General features: G+C 24.3%; 1 protein-coding gene across 1 annotated transcript in view; it reads left to right on the top strand.

The window, feature by feature from the left end:
- The window catches only part of LOC100215905 (advillin), a 58,874-nt gene extending 42,543 nt beyond the window's left edge, over window positions 1–16,331 (top strand). The window contains exons 8-25 of the mRNA XM_065812441.1: window positions 438–504; window positions 773–902; window positions 2,386–2,563; window positions 3,014–3,164; window positions 3,566–3,666; window positions 3,743–3,880; window positions 3,984–4,070; window positions 8,518–8,589; window positions 8,703–8,915; window positions 9,444–9,505; window positions 9,731–9,824; window positions 10,053–10,145; window positions 11,629–11,673; window positions 11,856–11,921; window positions 13,570–13,695; window positions 13,774–13,845; window positions 15,530–15,619; window positions 16,059–16,331. Coding sequence (XP_065668513.1) covers window positions 438–504; window positions 773–902; window positions 2,386–2,563; window positions 3,014–3,164; window positions 3,566–3,666; window positions 3,743–3,880; window positions 3,984–4,070; window positions 8,518–8,589; window positions 8,703–8,915; window positions 9,444–9,505; window positions 9,731–9,824; window positions 10,053–10,145; window positions 11,629–11,673; window positions 11,856–11,921; window positions 13,570–13,695; window positions 13,774–13,845; window positions 15,530–15,619; window positions 16,059–16,172 — 1,899 coding nt within the window. The 3' untranslated portion in view covers window positions 16,173–16,331. The remainder of the gene's footprint in view (window positions 1–437; window positions 505–772; window positions 903–2,385; window positions 2,564–3,013; window positions 3,165–3,565; window positions 3,667–3,742; window positions 3,881–3,983; window positions 4,071–8,517; window positions 8,590–8,702; window positions 8,916–9,443; window positions 9,506–9,730; window positions 9,825–10,052; window positions 10,146–11,628; window positions 11,674–11,855; window positions 11,922–13,569; window positions 13,696–13,773; window positions 13,846–15,529; window positions 15,620–16,058) is intronic.
- The last annotated feature ends 2,977 nt before the right edge of the window (window positions 16,332–19,308 follow it).

Raw genomic sequence — 19,308 nt, 5'->3', positions numbered from 1 at the left:
ATTAATTAGTTAACAGAATAAATTTTGAATAAAACTAGTCACTTGCAAAATTTGTTTATTTATAAGGCTGTGTGATTGCAGAATAGCTATTAAAGATTATCTTTAACTTAATGTTACAAAATCTATTTTTCAGTTTTTTTAAGTTACCGAAGATCACCTTATTGATGCTTTTTAGAGATCACCTTATTGATGCTGATCTATTTTCTCGTTTTTTCTTCTTCAAACTGTTTACTTAAGTTATATATATATTTTTGTTATATCTGTTACAAAAATGATTATAACACTTATTATTGTTATTGTTTATTATTTTTAAATCTATTACCCCCCTGCTAATTATATAAATTTTATGTAACAAATATGTGCAAAGGAGGAAAACTTTTATTTGTGTTATGTGCATAATTATTATAATTCATTACCAAGTATAAAATATTTTCCAGGCAGCTGAAATTGCTAGAAAGATACGAGATGAGGAACGTGGGGGTAAAGGCCAAGTAATATTAATTGGTAAATGCTTTGTTTTTTTTAAAGTTTGCTCTGGCTTTTTTTTTCTTTTTGGTTATTAATTAAAAAAATTAAATAAAACTGTTTTCTTTTTTCAATGTTGTTTACTAACTACACTCAATAATATTAACATATTTAATATTTATAATTTAATTTATTTGTTATGCTTTTTATTATTTTTGGCTCATTAAAATTACTTTGGATCATTAAGTTACTTTGGCAAATTAAGTTACTATTGTGTCTTTTAAATTATTTTCTATTTGTTAAAAAGATTCAGGAAAAGACAATGACAAACGCTTTTTTGAAGCTCTGGGTGATAAAGGTCTAATAAAGTCTGCTGAAGAAGGTGGTGATGATTCAGAATTTGAAAAGAATGGTATCAGAGAGATAGTATTGTATAGGTATTGATTTATACTACAAGTCTTTATTTTATTATCTATAAGTATATGTATATATAAATATATACATATAAGTATATTTTTATAAGTATACAGTTGCGAGCAGTGAATTGTAAACAGCAGTAGTTTTGGTTACTTTTTATCTTTTTGTCTTATAATTCGATGGTTACATATTCTGTAATTTTTATTTCATAACTAATACATAACTAAGAAGAGGAAATACTGCAATATATTTTAAATAGTAATACAAAGTATTAAAACTTATTTAAATTCAGGTACAAAGAAAATAAAACATAGAAATTGACTGCTGTGTACAATTCACTGCTTGCGACTGTATGTATATAAATATATACATATACTTATAAATTCTGTTAATTTATCATTTAATCTGTTTTACAACTGGTTGTTAAAACTATGCTTGCTGTTGTATTGTTGCAAAATCTATTTGTATATATATATATATATATATATATATATATATATATATATATATTTATATATATATATATGTATAATATATATATATACAACCCTCGGAATGAAAGTTCTAACCATAAAGCATAGAAACGAGGTTGAAATTGCCGTCCTTGTTTCTATGCTTTATGATTAGACCTTTGTATCAAATAATTTTTGCCGACCTCAAAAAGATTGAGGTCGGCAAATTATTGCCGACCTCAATTTTCCTAATTCTGAGGGTTGTATATATATATATATATATATATATATATATATATATATATATATATATATATATATATATATATATATATATATATATATATATATATATATATATATATATATATATATATACATATATACATATATACATATATACATATATACATATATACATATATACATATATACATATATACATATATACATATATATATATATATATATATATATATATATATATATATATATATATATATATATATATATATATATATATATATATGTATATATATATAGATGATATTACCTCTCTATATATATAGAGAGAGAGGTAAAAGGCGTTTTTGTAAACATTCTTTAACATATATTTGACTAGAAAGTGTGGACTGAGAAATATAAGGTGCTGGTTTTTTGCCACAACTACAAATAGCTTGCCAAATCAAAGCTTTTTTTAGCAAACTTATCATGTTTTTAAATGAACACTACATCGTAAAATAGAAAGTAACTTATTACTGTTATTTTGTTATTTGGATAAGGTTTAAATCGTTGAAAAGTTCTGGAATGTTCCTTATTTCCTGGTTTATTGAGTCATAATTGATTTTGAGTGATTCTCTCAACATACATTCTTCACACTCTTATTTATTTGTAAGAAATTGTGGATGTGTCCAATCAAATGTGCTGCCACATTTAATCTCAATGTTCAAGAATGTGACTACATTCATCAATAAAGATCATCAATTTTATGTGTGTATGTGTGTGTTGTTATACATAATATTTGATTTAAATGTTTTAAAACTTTTATTAGAGTGACAGATTCTAGTGGAGAATTAAAAATTGAGGAAGCTTCTAGACCACCGTTAAAAAAAGAAGATCTTGACTCTAATGATTGTTTTATTCTTGATGCTGGCCAATCTGGTGTGTTTAGTTGGATTGGAAAAAAATGTACACAAAACGAAAAGAAAGCTGCGATGAATAATGCTATGGTAAGTATTTTAAAAATTATTTAAATTTTGATGTTTTAGTCCTCAAAGATTACTTTCTGTGGATGTTTAAAAAAAAAAAAAAAATAACAGTAGAGAAGAAAATTGTGTACAAAAGCAAAATAAAAAAACAGTAGAGAACAAAATTATATTTGTTTTGAGAGTGATAGAATGGGGTTTGGTGCAAGCTAGATATATTATTAGGATAAATTATTAATCTTTTGAATTATTAGTATTATTTTTTTATTTATAAGTGTTAAATTATTTTTTTGAATGATTAAATTTTGTGCGTTCAATAGTTTTTTAATTATATATTTTTAGTGGCAAATTGTTTTTTTGCTACTTAGTTTTGTCTTTCTTACTTTTCTTTTATCCTTATAAGTTTTTTTATAAAATAATTTTTTGGCATAAATTAATTTTAAATTAATTTAAATTTTGTTTCTGCTTTCAAAGAAATTCATAAAAGAAAAAGGTTATCCTGAATACACAAAGTTGACACGTGTAGTTGAAGGTGGTGAAAACCCTGTCTTTAAACAGTTTTTTGTTTCTTGGGAATCAGAATGTGATCAAAAAGGTTTAGGAGTGCTTAATAAGAGTAATATTGGTACGTACTGTACATTTTTTATGTCTATATCAATAAGAGTAATATTGGTAAGTACTATACATTTTTTATATATTACCTAAATATAAGAATTGACTACAGCGTTATTAGGTTTATATGGTTACCATGGTACTTTTTTGTCATAATAGATTTGTTTCATATGTAGATACCACCTGCTCATACCTATTCCTCACTACTATGAAATAAAAAATTATAATAAGGTTGTTTAATGCATTAAGGTTGGGACTGAAAATTGCTACAGGCAGGGGTTTCAGTACATTAATTTTATTTAAAGTGCATTAAATTAACTAAGGATTTTAGTTAGAACAGGCATTATATATGTTTTTAAGACAATGATAAAAGGTAAAAATTTATAATTATGTTTATATGTAATTATATTTTAGCATCATACAATACTGAAGCATTTGAAATAAATAAGCTTCACTTGAATAAAGATCATCAAAAAAAAAATGTTATGTTTGACGATGGAACTGGCAAGATCAGAGTAAGCATTATAAAAAAATGGTTTTTGTTATTATGGTTATTGAACATATTACCACTATTTGAAATATTTATTATAGGTGTGGCGCATCAACAATTTTAGAAAAATTGATGTTCCTGAGAATGAATATGGAATATTTTATGAAGGAGATTGCTATATTGTTTTTTATTCTTACAAAGAAAAGATGAGTGATAAATATGTAATTTATTTCTGGCAGGTAAAATTGCACTTTCAAATATGCATACTCTTTTAAAAGTTTTAATATTTTTAAAAATCTTTTTTTATATTTGGGTAAAATATTTTCAATTCTTTTTATTTAGGGCTTAAAAAGCACACCCGATGAGAAAGGTGCATCAGCTATCATGGCACAACAACTTGATGATCAGTATGATGGAAAACCTGTCCAAGTAATTTTTCTTTTAGTTTTTGAAATGTAAATATAAAAGAATTATTCAAAAAAAATACTTGTTATTCTTATTTTTTATATTTTAAAAACATAATTCTATTTATCAGTTTTAAAATACATTTATTACTTTACATTCATACATGTTTCATATTGTGTTATTAACTGATTTTCTGTTATAATATTATTACAGAAAATCTATAAAAGTATCTGTTTAATCTATTTGTCAGTCAATGTATGTGAACAGTAAAAAAATAGTAATAAAAAAAGTCAGAATGTTTTTATTTTTATTAAAAAAACAAAAAACATTCCAGTCTCTTAAGTTGCATCTTTTTAGTTTTTTAAAAAAATGAAAAAATTTAAATAGTTTCCTCAATTAAATTTAATGGTTTTTAGATAAAGTGTACTTATTATGTTTTTTACCATAAATAGTAAATAAAAGTCTTTACTATATGTGTGTGTGTGTGTATATATATATATATATATATATATATATATATATATATATATATATATATATATATATATATATATATATATATATATATATATATATATATATATATATATATATTTATATATATATATATATATATATATATATATATATATTTTAAGGTTAGTCAATTTAAAGATAGTCAATGAGGATTTTTTTAGAAAAAAATTTCTCAAAAATCATCAAAAACAACTGGTTTCATTGGTCCAGGGGAAGTTTACTAATTTCTTTTCCAATTTTTGTTTTATCGTTTATATCTGTTTTTGATATGTTTTCAGTATTGTATTATATTGAATTTGACATTTTAAAAATTAAAATTGCTTTTGCAGTATTTTCTTTTTTCTTAAATGACAAATCATTATCCAACAGAGCCAGTGGAATCATTGTTCAATCTAAATACCAACTATGTTTGTAACTACGCCTAATCATTGTTACATATAGACATTTATAAAAAGGTGGTGGGATGGTTTATACTTTATAAAAGAGTGATGGGATAGCATCCCGTCACATCCCACCCCACTTTGAGCACTGGTTTGTATAGAAAGTTTAAAACTGCATCAACCGAATATGGTTTAGCACGTAGTTTTTGGTACCTGTGCATTCGGTGTATTGCTTTTATAAAAAGATAAGGAGCTCTAATAGAGTCATTAGCCTTTAAATACTATTTTGCATAAATGGCAAAAATATCTGTAAATTCACTTATTAGCCTGATTTCTGTCATGAGTTTATTGTTTTGATTTACAAACTCAAGTTGGTCCAAAAGAAGCTGTAGCTTTAGGTAGTACAGTGCTTTGGATAGAAACCTAGCATGATGAACCGGGTTTTCTTAGTTTTACTGAAGATGGAGAAAGGTAACTCCCAACAAGCTCTGCAAGCTCTTTCCTATCTTCTCTGATAATATATTTATTTTCTTTCACCTTTGCAATATATTCTTTACAAAAGTTTAAAGACTCTAGAGCAGATTTCTCAAAAAAGTTTCCAATCAAACTTTACCAGTTCTGATTGTAATTAAAACCAGGATTTCGAAAAGCAGTTTTTAATTTTTTAAACATTGGATTGTCTGGTCCTGTGAAATGTTCATCTGAAACTGAATTACAAATATTAACCATTATTAATTCACATACACGATACCTGCATGCAATAAGTAAAAGATATTTGTTGATAATATTGGATATTTTGGTTAAATAATCTTTCTTTAATCCAGTGTTACTTGCAGTAGTATCAAAACATACTCATCCTACTTTGGATTCAAGTAGGATGAATATGTATCAAAACATATTCATTCTACTTTGTACTTCTTAAGAAAGTCTATTACATCATTGCACTTGTCTTTAACAGAGGATGTTGGTAAAAAAGGTTCCATCTATATTTACAAAAACAGTCAGTCTATCATTTTAAATTGTTTTCCTTTTTTTTTTTCAATTAATGTCTTGACATCAAAATATTATACACAGATATGAGGATTTATTCATTACTTGTTGATTTTTTGCTATCATGCATATATTATGACTAGCATGTTTTTTAGATGACTGGCTGATCTGAAATCTTTCAGATCAACTCCTGATTGAGTTAAATTGCACCTGTAACTCTTTGTAAAGCACTTGTAGAAATATCACTGATTGTAGCCATAAGAACTATATTTTCTATATTATCAGCAAAAATATCTATGGGAATTTCAGCAGTGTCTTTTTGTTGAATAGATCCTCTTTTAAACCAATACCAGGATCAAAATCAGAATCATGAAGTGTCCTCACTAGTAACTTTATTAATCTCAAAATTAGATGTTCCCTCTAATTTATTCATATGGTTGGTTTCAATCACAGCTTTCACTTTCTTCTACTTTCTGTTGCCTAAAAAAGCCAAAAAACTATAAATGATTTAATTGTATGAGAGATAGTTGGGTAAGCCTTACAATCTAATTTTTTTTTTGGTTTAAAAGAAATAAATACTTATCTTCTGAACCAAGCATAAACTTTCTTTCCCCCTCCTAGTCTATCAGAAGCTTCAAATCCTTAAGATTGTCTGCATCTGATCTTTTCATTTTTAATTGCATTCTTAAGATCAGGAATGCCAGCCCAAAATATTTTGAATAGTGGCTTTTTTTGATGTTCTTTGCAAAAATGATTGGCTGTAAGCTGTTTGCTGCAAGGTTTCCATCTCTGTTAAAAGCTAACCACCTAAATTACAAAAAAAAAAAAAAAAAATTTTAACTACATCTCTTTGCTTAAAGGTTTAATTAGAAACTATGTATTACCTTTTATCGCTGGTTTAGCTTGTTTGATAATGAACAGTTTGTTTTTTTGATGTTTTTTCATTAGTAAGAATGCAGGATTCTTACTACCTTCTTCCTTGTTATACTTTTTATTCTTAGAATGCAGGATTCTTACTATTCTTTTTAGTTTTTACTAATCTAAAAAATCCAATTTATTTAAAAACTATTTATTGTAAAATAATTTATAAATACAAGAAACCGAACCATTCAAATGTTCTTTGGGCTATGGTCAGTAGCCGAAAGAACAACTGAATGGTTCATGGGTCTGCCTGGTCTTGTCAGATTCCTAGTTTATAGATTCAGATTCAGATTATATACCAAATATTATAATTGTTTTAATTTAAAATACAAAAACAAAAATACTTGATACCCTACATTTTTACTCGAATATATAGGTAAAAATAAACATTGCGGAAAAAAAACTTTTAACTTTCCTTTAACTTCCTCCTTGGACATGTGAAATTGGTTGTTTTTAATGGTTTTTGAGAATTTTTTTTCTAAAAATATGCTTAAAGGGTAAGGTTTGAGTTATTTTTTTTAACTCTAATTTTTTTGGAGTTATTTTTCTAAGATTTGGCCCAAATTTAAAGTGTATGGTATTTTAGATATTTTAGACAATGAAAAAATATAATTTTGTAAAGGTAAAAATAAATATTTTATAACTTATATAAATATTTTATTAATATAATCTTATAAAGGTAAAAAATACATATTTTATAACTTTTCCTGGTTATTTTTTAAATTCTAAAAATATTTTAATACTGGTTTCACATCTAATAAAGCTACAAAAAATTATTGTGCAAATCTGAATGGCTAAGTCTAAACAAATGATTGCTTCACATTTGAAACAACAGTTCATGATATCATTTAGTGCATCAAGTCAACAGCTGGCATCAATCCAGGAATATTCTTTGGAAGACCGAAACTTCTTGCTTACAAAGCTTACCACTACACCATTACCACAAGCAAGTGCTCTACCACTACGGCTTTGAAGGGCATAAAGGTTTCAAACTCACAAGTTTTTACTTAACTGCCTACTTGTATGAGTTTTACAGCTCCTTTGTTCAAAGATGGCTTCCTAAGGATTTTAATCTTTGATTTGTACAAAGCCACAATCTCTTAAAAAACTATGAGAGAGCTAATAAAGTAGCAATAAAATTTATTAAAATATTATTAAAACAGAAATAAATAATTTTAAAGAATTATTTTATAATAGTGTCAACATATTCCACTAATGAGTGAAATTCCATTTATGAGTTAAATATTATAGAGGTTTAGACATTTACAGTTTCCTTTAATTAAGTTGTTGATATTTATTAGTTTATTTTATATATAATACATTTATATATATTGAATATATGTAATTTTTATATATAAAATATTTATATATAATGTATATATATAATATATTTATATATTTTTTATGTATAATATATTTTATATATAAGCATTCATTTCTAATGAGTCTTAATTGTGTAAGATAAAAAACTTTGATATATATATATATAATTATGTTAATGTGTGTATATATATATATATATATATATATATATATATATATATATATATATATATATATATATATATATATATATATATATATATATATATATATATATATATATATATATATATATATGTATATGTATATACATATGTTTTTTATTTTTTTTTATTTTTAAGGTACGAGTTGTACAAGGAAAGGAACCTGACCACTTTCTTTTATTATTTCAGCATAAAATGATTATCATGAAGGTTCCTCTTATTTACTATATATTACTTAAAATTATTTTTTCTTACTTAAAATTGAAAAATAATGATATTTTTTTAAATTTCATTTTAAATTTTTCAATTTTCATTTAATTAAGGGTGGATTTCAAAGTGGTTTTAATAGACGTAACAAACGAGCAAATAGTTATTCTGAAACTAAAGCTCAACCTGGTGTGAAGCTTTTTCAAATTCGTGGTACTACCAATTTGAATACTCGAGCCATTGAAGTTAACGCTCGAGCTGCATCCTTAAATTCCAATGATGTTTTTCTAATGAAAACATTAGGAAATGCTTACATATGGGAGGGACAGGTTCTGCTATAAATTTATTTTTGCATTTATAGTAGTTTTTCAAAAAATATTTTTGATGGATATTTGTTTTTGAGTTTGTTTTAGTTTCCTTTGTTTATTGTTAAATTATTTCTATTTAAAAATAATATAACAAGAATAATGATAACAATATTAAAAATAATAATACAAATTCAAATAATTTTTAGTTATTACCCTGTTAATTTCAATAATTTAATAAAAGTTAAAAAAATTTTTCAGTATATGTGTGCTTTACTAATACTTACCATACTTACAAAGCCAACCTTTTTTTTTTTGTGCTCTAGAATTCTTTCTCTTTATTTAAATATTTTTTTTCTCTTTATTTAATTTTCCATTTTTAAATCTTCCATTAATTGTTTTTGCTATAACTGTTCTATAACTCTATTATCTATATCACCTTTACATCTATTTTTTTTTTTCTTACTTATTTTTCAACTTCTTAGTATCTTTTTTTATTTTGAGTAGTTAATATATTATTATCAAATAATTTTAAGATTAAATTGCTTCTAGGGCGCTAATGAAGATGAAAAGGCATTTGCAGAAATTGTTGCTGATTATGCTGCGCCTGATGGGTATATTTTTCTAACTTCTTTTAACTTGTAAATTAATGATGGAATCGTGCAAATTTTAAACAAATGTATTAATAGAATTTGTTTAAACAAAAATATATAATGTCATTGTAATAAAAATAATAATAGTTACATATATTTAATAGTTACAATAGTTATTTTGCCCCGTCTTACCCTAATAGTTACATATACAATATTTTGGTTTGAAATATTTGTTATACCATTCAGTGATTTAATCATAATGCGAGAAGGAAAAGAAACAAATGAGTTTTGGGATTTATTAGGTGGCAAAGAAGAATATGCTTCAATGTCTCGGCTTTCTGTGAGCTAATTTTACTGAATAATTGTTATTGTAATATTTATTTTATTCTATTATTATTTGTTATTATAATAATACTTATGCTATTATTATTGTAATATTTATTTTATTTTCAAATTTTGATTATTTTTTAAATATCTCTTCTATTGATACTAATTACTTCATAGTTAATAATAGTAAAATAATTGACAATTTTTGTAAATCCTAATTTATTATCTTTTATTGTATTAGGAAAAAAAACCTACCATACCACCACGTTTATTTCAATGTTCAAATGCAACTGGGAGATTTTGGGTGGAGGAAATCTTTGATTTTGATCAAGACGTAAACTTTTTGTTGTTGTTGTTTTTTTTCAAGTTTAAGTTACATTAAACTATTATTTATTGAAATTTAAAGTTAAATTAATAACTTTGAAATTATAATGAGAAATGAGTGAATAAACACAAAGTTTAGTAAGAAATAACTAAATAAACAGAAAATTTAATGAGAATAGAGTAAATAAGCAAAAAGTTTAATAAGAAAAGAGTTTTGTATTACATAAGTTTCTTTATTTATATTTATAAATGCTTGTATAAATGTATTTATATATGTATAAATGCATAAATTTATTTTTATTATTAATGTACATTTGATAAATCGGAAGTTAAAAAATAAATAAAAGTGAAAATTAGGTTTTAAAAAAAAGGTTTAAGGTAAGCATATATTATTTGGCTGCAATTAATACATTCAAAATAAGGTAGTTAAAGTTCAAAATGAAGAAGGTAAAGTTTAAAATGAGGTAGTTATAGTTCATAATAAGATAGGTAAAGTTTGAAATGAGGTTATTAAAGTTCAAAATGAGGTAGTTATAGTTCAAAATGAGGTTATTAAAGTTCAAAATGAGGTTATTCAAATTCAAAAAATAGTAGTTGTAGTTCAAAATAAAGTAGGTAGAGTTCAAAATGAGGTTATTAAAGTTCAAAATGAGGTAGTTGTAGTTCAAAATGCGGTAGTTAAAACTCAAAATGAGGCTATTTAAATTTAAAATGAGGTAGTTATAGTTCAAAATGAAGTTACTAAATTTAAAATGAGGTAGTTAATTTGTTCTTTAATTGTTTTTATAACTTTATTTGTTATAAAAACTTTCCTATAAGTAGATAAGTGTTACACTTATCACTGTATATTTTTTTGTCTAAGGTATATGTTTTAAGCCATGCTTTTTTTTTTCTCTTAGATTAGATTTACAATTATTTTTGTTTACATAACCACTAATTACTCATATCAAATGTTTTGGTTTTAAATTTACTCTTTATTTCATGACAATAAATTTTATGAAAATTGTTTATGATTTAGTTTATTGGTTTATTGTTTTATAAAACATGATGGCTGTTATTTAAAATATTTAGTTTATTTTTTACTGTTAAGCGATATTTAACAACTAAAAATTACATTTTTATGACCAAAAGTTAAATATCATCTTATAATAAGAATTTTTTGACAGTGTATGAAGAAAAACAGAGACATGGAAACATGCGATATATGAAGTAAAAGAAGACATGGAAACATACAATGATATATGAAGAAAAAAGGAGACACAGAAACATTCAATGATAATAATAAGCATAGATGTTTAATTTTAAATAAGCCTAAAAAAATAAAATGAATGAATGAGTAGAATTCAAAATTTAAAAGTAATGATAGTTTAACAAGTGAATGAACAAATCAAAATTAAAACTTAATGTTAAATAAAAGTTAATTTTTAAATTAACAACTAATTGTAAAATTTAAATAATTACTCTAATAATAGTAATAAAAAATCTTTGATTAGGACTTGTGTGAAGATGATGTAATGTTATTGGATACATATGATGAGGTATTTTAATTTTTTTAATTTACTTTTTTGTTATTATTTAAAAAAAAAAATTATTCAAGAAAAAACATAAAAAGAGTATAGTTACTAAATGACAAAGAACAAACATTTTAACCTTCTATTTATGTCATTTTTGTTAACAGGGTTGAAATTTTGTGTTAAATTGAGCATATCTAAATTTTTAGGTATTTGTGTGGATTGGTGAAGGAGCAAATTTTATTGAAAAAAAAAATGCATTGGATGGTGCATTAGTAAGTAAGCCATTTGAAAAATTATTGTTTATTTAAGTATTTTAAAAGCATTTTATATTTTTTCTTCAAACCGTTTTAAAAATTGGTTTTAATTCATTAATATTCCTATATTTTTTAATATTCGTATATTGATAAATGACAACACTCTCAAACCTCTACTTTATGACATCTTAAATTATCTTTTACTACAGATTTCTCATAGAATAGATATACCTAATCCATCACAAAATTAGCGTCTACAAAGGCCTCTCTTTTATTTTATTTTATATGCCATTTTTTTACTTTTGATTCCATTTCTCTATAAATCTCTTATTTGTATTTGTATAAAATAATGTTGTCATATTTGGTCATCTAATCATGTTTTCTCTTTGAAAAAAGGTGGAAAATACATTGTCAATGTAGTTGGATCTGCTTTAGCATCTAAGTTTGTGCCTCCATGTAAGTTCTTGTTATGATATGTCTCTTTTTCTCTTCTACATAAATTTTACTTACTCACGGTTACTGTGGATATGAGCTATAAGCTCCTGTTTCACCAACCAAAATTCAAAATCTTATGTGACTGTTTTTATTCAGCAAAAGTTACATTTTATTTGCTGCCTAGTAACTCTTATCTAATTTTTTTCATTAAAAAAATTTGAATTTCTCTTTAATAAAAATCACACACATTTCATAAACCTCTTTTTTATGTATATTTTCTGTCAAGATAACAGCACTCTCTTACTTTAGCGCAACACTATATTACCTGGTCAGTATTTTCTCTCTACTTTCCTGATGCTGCATTTCCTTCATCTACATAGCTTCCATTTCTCTTCAAAAAGTTTCACTTCATTGTATTTTATATACAGTTTTATTTTGTTATTTAAAGTGTTTCGAATTGTCATATTATTGTACTGTCATATTAAATATCATTATAATTATCATTAGTCAAAAAATGTTTAAAAGTTTTGAAAGCATGTTGCAGTATGTTGCAACTCTTTAAAAACTCAGTAAAGAAAATAATATGGTTTTAATGTTTTTATAATGATATCAATACACAATCAACTAAAATTTATAGCACTTTTGCTTTATAGACATATAGTATAAGTATGCTTTTAAATATCTTTAGGGCTAAAAGTTCAAGAGAAAATTTTTGTACCAGAATTTATGTATATAATATAAATTTTCAAAATTATAAAAAAAAATATAATCATAAAATAAAATAGTAAAACGATTTTAATTTATGAAAAATCAAAAAAATTTTTTATAAAATAAACAAAATCTTGTTCAAATTATCTCATTCTTCACAAATATTATTTAATGATGAATCTATGTAATGATGATGAATATATGTAGTTTCTAGCCTATGTGGGAGGTGAGTATTTAAAAAAATATATTTATTAATTAGATAAAATCTCTCTTTATTTAATAATACTATTTATTTTTTTTATTTTCGGAAAAAAATTAAAGTTATTCACATTACACTTTTATAGACAAATTAAGTTTAACAAATATAAAACTTAAAAAAAAAATTATATTAATGCCATAATTTAAGTTATCTTTTTCTCTGATAATTTAAGATCATTTTCTGCCGATTCCGTTGATATAACTTTGACCTCCAAAGAAAAAAATATTTTTTTTAAATGTTGTTTTGTTGTTTCTTTTACGTCAGGAATACATAAAAAGTGACAAAAGTGGACGTACAATAGAAAATACAAATATCTTGCGTGTAAAACAAGGTTGCGAACCTTTGAACTTTACAGGATATTTTTTTGCTTGGGATCCTGAAAAATGGAGTGTAAGTTTTGTACAACATTTTTTAGTTGCACTTCCTTTTGCTATTTTTCTTAAAATTAAAAGTAAACTCCATCATTAGAAAGGTATGAGCTACGAAGAACTCAAGAGTCAGCTTGGTGAAGAAAATGTTAAAGTGACATCTGTTTCGGAGGTAAAGCTTTTTTCTTTTGTTCATTTGCATTGATATACAAACAGGTTGTTTTTGTGAATGTGCTTAAATGTACACTGATAATATTTTTAGTCAACCAGTTTTAGATATATATTTATTTTTATTTTTTAAATCGTATTAATTTGTTTATTTTTTAATCATTTATGTTAAGATTCAAAGTTGAAAATCTTAAAATAGCGTTTTGGTGTTTAAACACAATAGCAAATTTAATTATATAGAAGTTATAAATTTCAAATGGTCAAGCTAAATATTTTACATGAAAGTTTTTTTTTAATGTTTTTAAGTAATTGTTATCATTGTTATTAATGTATTTATCTATGTATTTATGTTTGGATTTATTTGTTATTTAGAGTTATTATTATTGTTATATATAAATAATTATTTTTTCTTATTTGTTTTTTATTTTACTTTGTAGTTATTTACTATTTACTTATTTTGCATGCTTTTGTTCTGCAAAATATAATCTTCAACTTAAGTTTAATAAAAAGTTTAAAATTGGGTAAACTTAAGTTTAATAAAAAGTTTAAAATTGGGTAAACTTAAGTTTAATAAAAAGTTTAAAATTGGGTAAACTTAAGTTTAATAAAAAGTTTAAAATTGGGTAAACTTAAGTTTAATAAAAAGTTTAAAATTGGGTAAACTTAAGTTTAATAAAAAGTTTAAAATTGGGTAAACTTAAGTTTAATAAAAAGTTTAAAATTGGGTAAACTTAAGTTTAATAAAAAGTTTAAAATTGGGTAAACTTAAGTTTAATAAAAAGTTTAAAATTGGGTAAACTTAAGTTTAATAAAAAGTTTAAAATTGGGTAAACTTAAGTTTAATAAAAAGTTTAAAATTGGGTAAACTTAAGTTTAATAAAAAGTTTAAAATTGGGTAAACTTAAGTTTAATAAAAAGTTTAAAATTGGGTAAACTTAAGTTTAATAAAAAGTTTAAAATTGGGTAAACTTAAGTTTAATAAAAAGTTTAAAATTGGGTAAACTTAAGTTTAATAAAAAGTTTAAAATTGGGTAAACTTAAGTTTAATAAAAAGTTTAAAATTGGGTAAACTTAAGTTTAATAAAAAGTTTAATAAAATTAACTTAAGTTAAATAAAAAGTTTAATAAAATTGGATAAACTTTGACGTTATAAGGCATTATGTAAATATTATCAGATTGTAAATTTATTTTACAAAGTTTACTAAAATATTATCTTTGACTGAAAAAATAACTATGCTACTATATTAGTTAAATATTTTTTACGTGATTTAAAGGCGTGCCAGTGAATTTAAAAACCACTCTCCAGAAAATAAAATTTATAAAAGCATTATAAACTTTAGGTGTTGGGTACTTTCACTCATTAATTGCTTTTTATCCAGGCTCTAAGCTTGTTAACAAAGAAAGCCTGCAAAGTTAAATAACCTGCTATTTAAAAAATTCAAACAAGTTGTGAGCTTGTTGTTATGTTTGAGCAGATTAAAAAATATGAAATTCCTAAGGAGTTTGAACCCTTGACAAAATCGTACTAATACAAGATATATAGCTTATATATAAGCTATACTTATAAACTATTTAATTTTGTAAATGGAGTTACTTTGTCTTTAATGAAGCAACAACTTAAATACTTTTTAGCATTAAATGGGGGAATAATAAATAATTATATTTTTTAGTACTTTTTTATTTTGCAGGAAATACAAATGTTCAGCAAAATTTACCCATATTCGAAATTATCTAATAGTGATTTAATACTAGATGGAGTTGATCCCACCAATAAAGAGGTAATTTGTCTGATATTAATACTATTTACAATCAGTTGTTGCTTTCATTTTTTTTTTTTGAATAGTCCACAATTGGTTTATAAAACAGTTGATCATATGAGTTTAAATAATTATAAATCTTTGTCTTTCGATAAAAAATATCTTGAAATGTATGATTTTTTGAAATAATTTGGTTTGGTAGATTATACCAATGGAAATAACAAATAATAATGTTATATAATTTAAATCAAAAAATGAAAACAGTGTTTTGTTTTATTATAATTGTATTTTGTGTTTTCAAAAGATAAAAAACGCAATACTGATTAATTCGCATGAAACTTAAGTTACACAATCGTTTTAGGCGATTAGATTGTTATGCCTTTTAATATAAGGTCAAGTTGTAAAAGAAAAAAAGTTGCTCATCACAGTCTACGTTAGTCTGATTTCTTTTTTTTTATAGAAACATTTGTCAGACGATGAATTTGAGCTTTACTTTGGAATGACCAAAGAAAAATATTCAAGTTTACCGAAATGGAAGAAAGAAATATTAAAAAAGAAGTTGAGATTGTTTTAGACATTGTTTTAACTTCGCAAAATTATTAAAACAAATATTGTATAGAAGCTTTATAAAAATATGTTTTTTAATGGTTTATAAAATAAATATATTGTGTATTATATATGAATGTAAATTATCCAATCGTTTTTCTTATGTCAGTAAACAATTTTCTAGTAACTTGTTGTTTGTTATGTTTGCCGAGTTAAGTTTTTTTTTTCTTTTTTTGAATTTATCGGGCTCTCTAGACGGTGGGTGATTATAACGGTTCGTTGGCTGGTTCAAAGACTTTCACTATATTTTCGTAACAAATAGGCTATTTTCTATGATTTTTTTGTTACGTAATTGTTCTATAGTCGGATTTAAGTTTTATAGTTTTATAGCATTTTTTTTTTAACATTTTAGTAAATCGTTAACATTTAAATAATAAAATCATACAATAAGAGCTAAAATCATACAATAAGAACTAAGTAAAAAATAGTTGTACAGGCATTTAATTTTATAAAAAGAGCACGGAGACTCGCAGAAGACCGTTAGGTCTTATCATCGAGAACCGCTCGTAATTTACAATATCAATAAATCATTATCAAGTATAATTGTATATCTCTATAAAAACTTGACAGGATAAATACATCAAATGATACATGAAATTATTAAACGTTTAAAATATAAAATTATATTATTCAGGGACAAAATAATTTCTTTTAGTTTATTTTTAAATGAGAGGTAACTCTATTCTAGAGAAAAATCAAAATATTTTAAAACTATTTTAATCCAAAGAGAAGCTCCGCGAAATGCAATGTTCGTTTTTCCGAAACTAGTCACCGAAAAGGGTTGCCGAACTAAATGATCATTTCTCAAATTGTTTTGATTTTTATCTTTCAAGATTTCTAAATTATGAAAAGAAACTGGGGTGGAATTTATTTTACATTTGTACCTAAATCAAAAAGTATTAAAAACATTGAGCTGATATATATTTAAATTTTCATTTCAGATAAAAGAGGCCTAACATGAGTAAATCTGTCTTTAAAATTGATAAGACGAGCAACATGCTTCTGCTGACGATAAAGAGGTTCCAGTTTACTTTCATGGGTACTACACCAAGCAATATTTGCATAGTTTAAATGTCAATGGGTAAAAGAAAAATGTAATTGTATTAAACTTCGTTTATTTAAAGCATTTCTAGCCTTATACATTACTCCTATGCTTTTAGCAAATTTTTTGTAAAAAAAATTAGTGTAAAATTTCCAGCCAAGGGTTTTCATCAACATGGACACCTAAAAAGTTAGTATTTATTTCTCTTTTTATTTGGATTTTCTCTATAAAAAGTATAGGCAAGTTGGAAGGCAGTAGTTTTTTTAGAAGTCGCATAAAAGAGTGACCATTTTTGTTTTATCCACATTTAGTGACAATTTATTCATTTTGAACCACTCACAAATTTTCACTAATTCAATGTTCATAGTTTGAAATAATGTTAGAATACTTTTATGCGATAAAAAGAAATTAGTGCCATCAGCAAACGTGACAGTCATTAAATTTGACGCTTTAGGAAGATCATTGATGCATATTAAAAAAAAGAAGTGGTTTGAGTATAGAGTCCCGGGGAACTTTACAGTTTTTATTTAATAAATTAGTTGTACCAGCTTTATTACTATAAACAAACTATTTACGGTTGTTGAAATAACTTTTAAGTATCATTAAAACATTCCCTCTAATTCCATTTATTCTATTTTTTTTAAGGAGAATTCGATTATCAATAGTGTCAAACGCTTCTAACAAACCTATAAAAATTCCCAACGTATATTGGGACTTCTCAAATACCGGCAGTAATTTGGAGTATCGCTATACCGGCAGTAATTTGGAGTATTGCGTGTTTTGTCGAGTTATTTTTTTTTAAATCCGTATTGATTGATATATAGTATATTATTTAAGAAAAGGTAATTATAAATAGCGTCATACAAAATTCTTTCTAAAAGTTGTAAAACAAATAACTGACTTTTGTTTAAAGTTTATATGAAAATATCTTTCCTATAAAAAAAAATTCTCTTTATCGACTAGAGGATAAAGCGATTCATGATAAATTATAGTTAATAGGTTGGACCAAAGGACCTTCTAAAATTTTATTTTCCTTTCACAATATTAATACAATGAAATGTATTTTTAAATTTTTATTTTGTTTGTTAAAAAAATAAATAATTTGTTTACTTATAACCGTCGAGCAGTATTTTTTATTAAAAAAATCGAGCATTTACAAATTGAATAGAAACAAAGTGTAAAGATAAATAATAAAACTAGAAAACCAAACAAAGTATAAAGATAAATAATATAATGAAATATTATTGGCCAAATATTATTTCATACCCTATTTTACCCTCTGATCCAATATTACTGGGATGATCCCAGTAATGGGACGATCCCAGTGGGATTGTCCATTGGTTTAATATATCATGTATTGATTATTATAGCTTATTTTATCTTCTGGTTAAAGCGAAACAAAAGATTTTAACTAACATTTTAGTTTAGAGACGTCTAAAATTTGTTATAAGTAAAAAAACTATTTATTTCTTTAATCAAATATGCATACTCGATTAGACTTTTTTTAATTCTGGAAAGGATGTAGCACAGAATTTTGCTTTTCATTTGTCTCCAAGTTTTTTTGATAGGATTTAAGTTGGGTGAAATGCCACACCATTCAAAAACATTAATTACTTTGCTATGGATCCATTCCACAAATATTTTTAATGTATGACATCTAGTATTGCCCAGCATAAAAATTTCTTACTTAAGAGTTAAGTTCTTACTTAAGAGTTAAGCATAAAAATTTCTTACTTAATTTCTTACACTTAAGAGTTTTTTCTCTAAAATTTATATTTCTCAAAAATGATATTGCGTTAAAAATTTATTTTTTGATTCTTCGTTGAGAATTTGTTGTTTGGCAAAAAAATATAAAGTTTCTCTTCTTTTGCACCATTAAAACAACCAAAAAACCATTACTTGTTTAGAGTGTTAAATTTTTCATAATTAAGAAGTCGGTGCACACGGATTCTTGCTTTTGATAAAAAAATTACTCTCATCATTCCGCTTTTATTTACGGGGAAATTGCAATCGTTGCTTGATCATCGTGCAACAAGTAATGGTTTTCTGTAAGTAAGCATAA

This window comes from Hydra vulgaris, chromosome 12 (genome assembly GCF_038396675.1).
Source record: "Hydra vulgaris chromosome 12, alternate assembly HydraT2T_AEP".
Taxonomy (NCBI): Eukaryota; Metazoa; Cnidaria; class Hydrozoa; order Anthoathecata; family Hydridae; genus Hydra; species Hydra vulgaris.
Note: the sequence above shows the minus strand (reverse complement) of the source record. Positions and strands in the feature narration are given on the sequence as shown.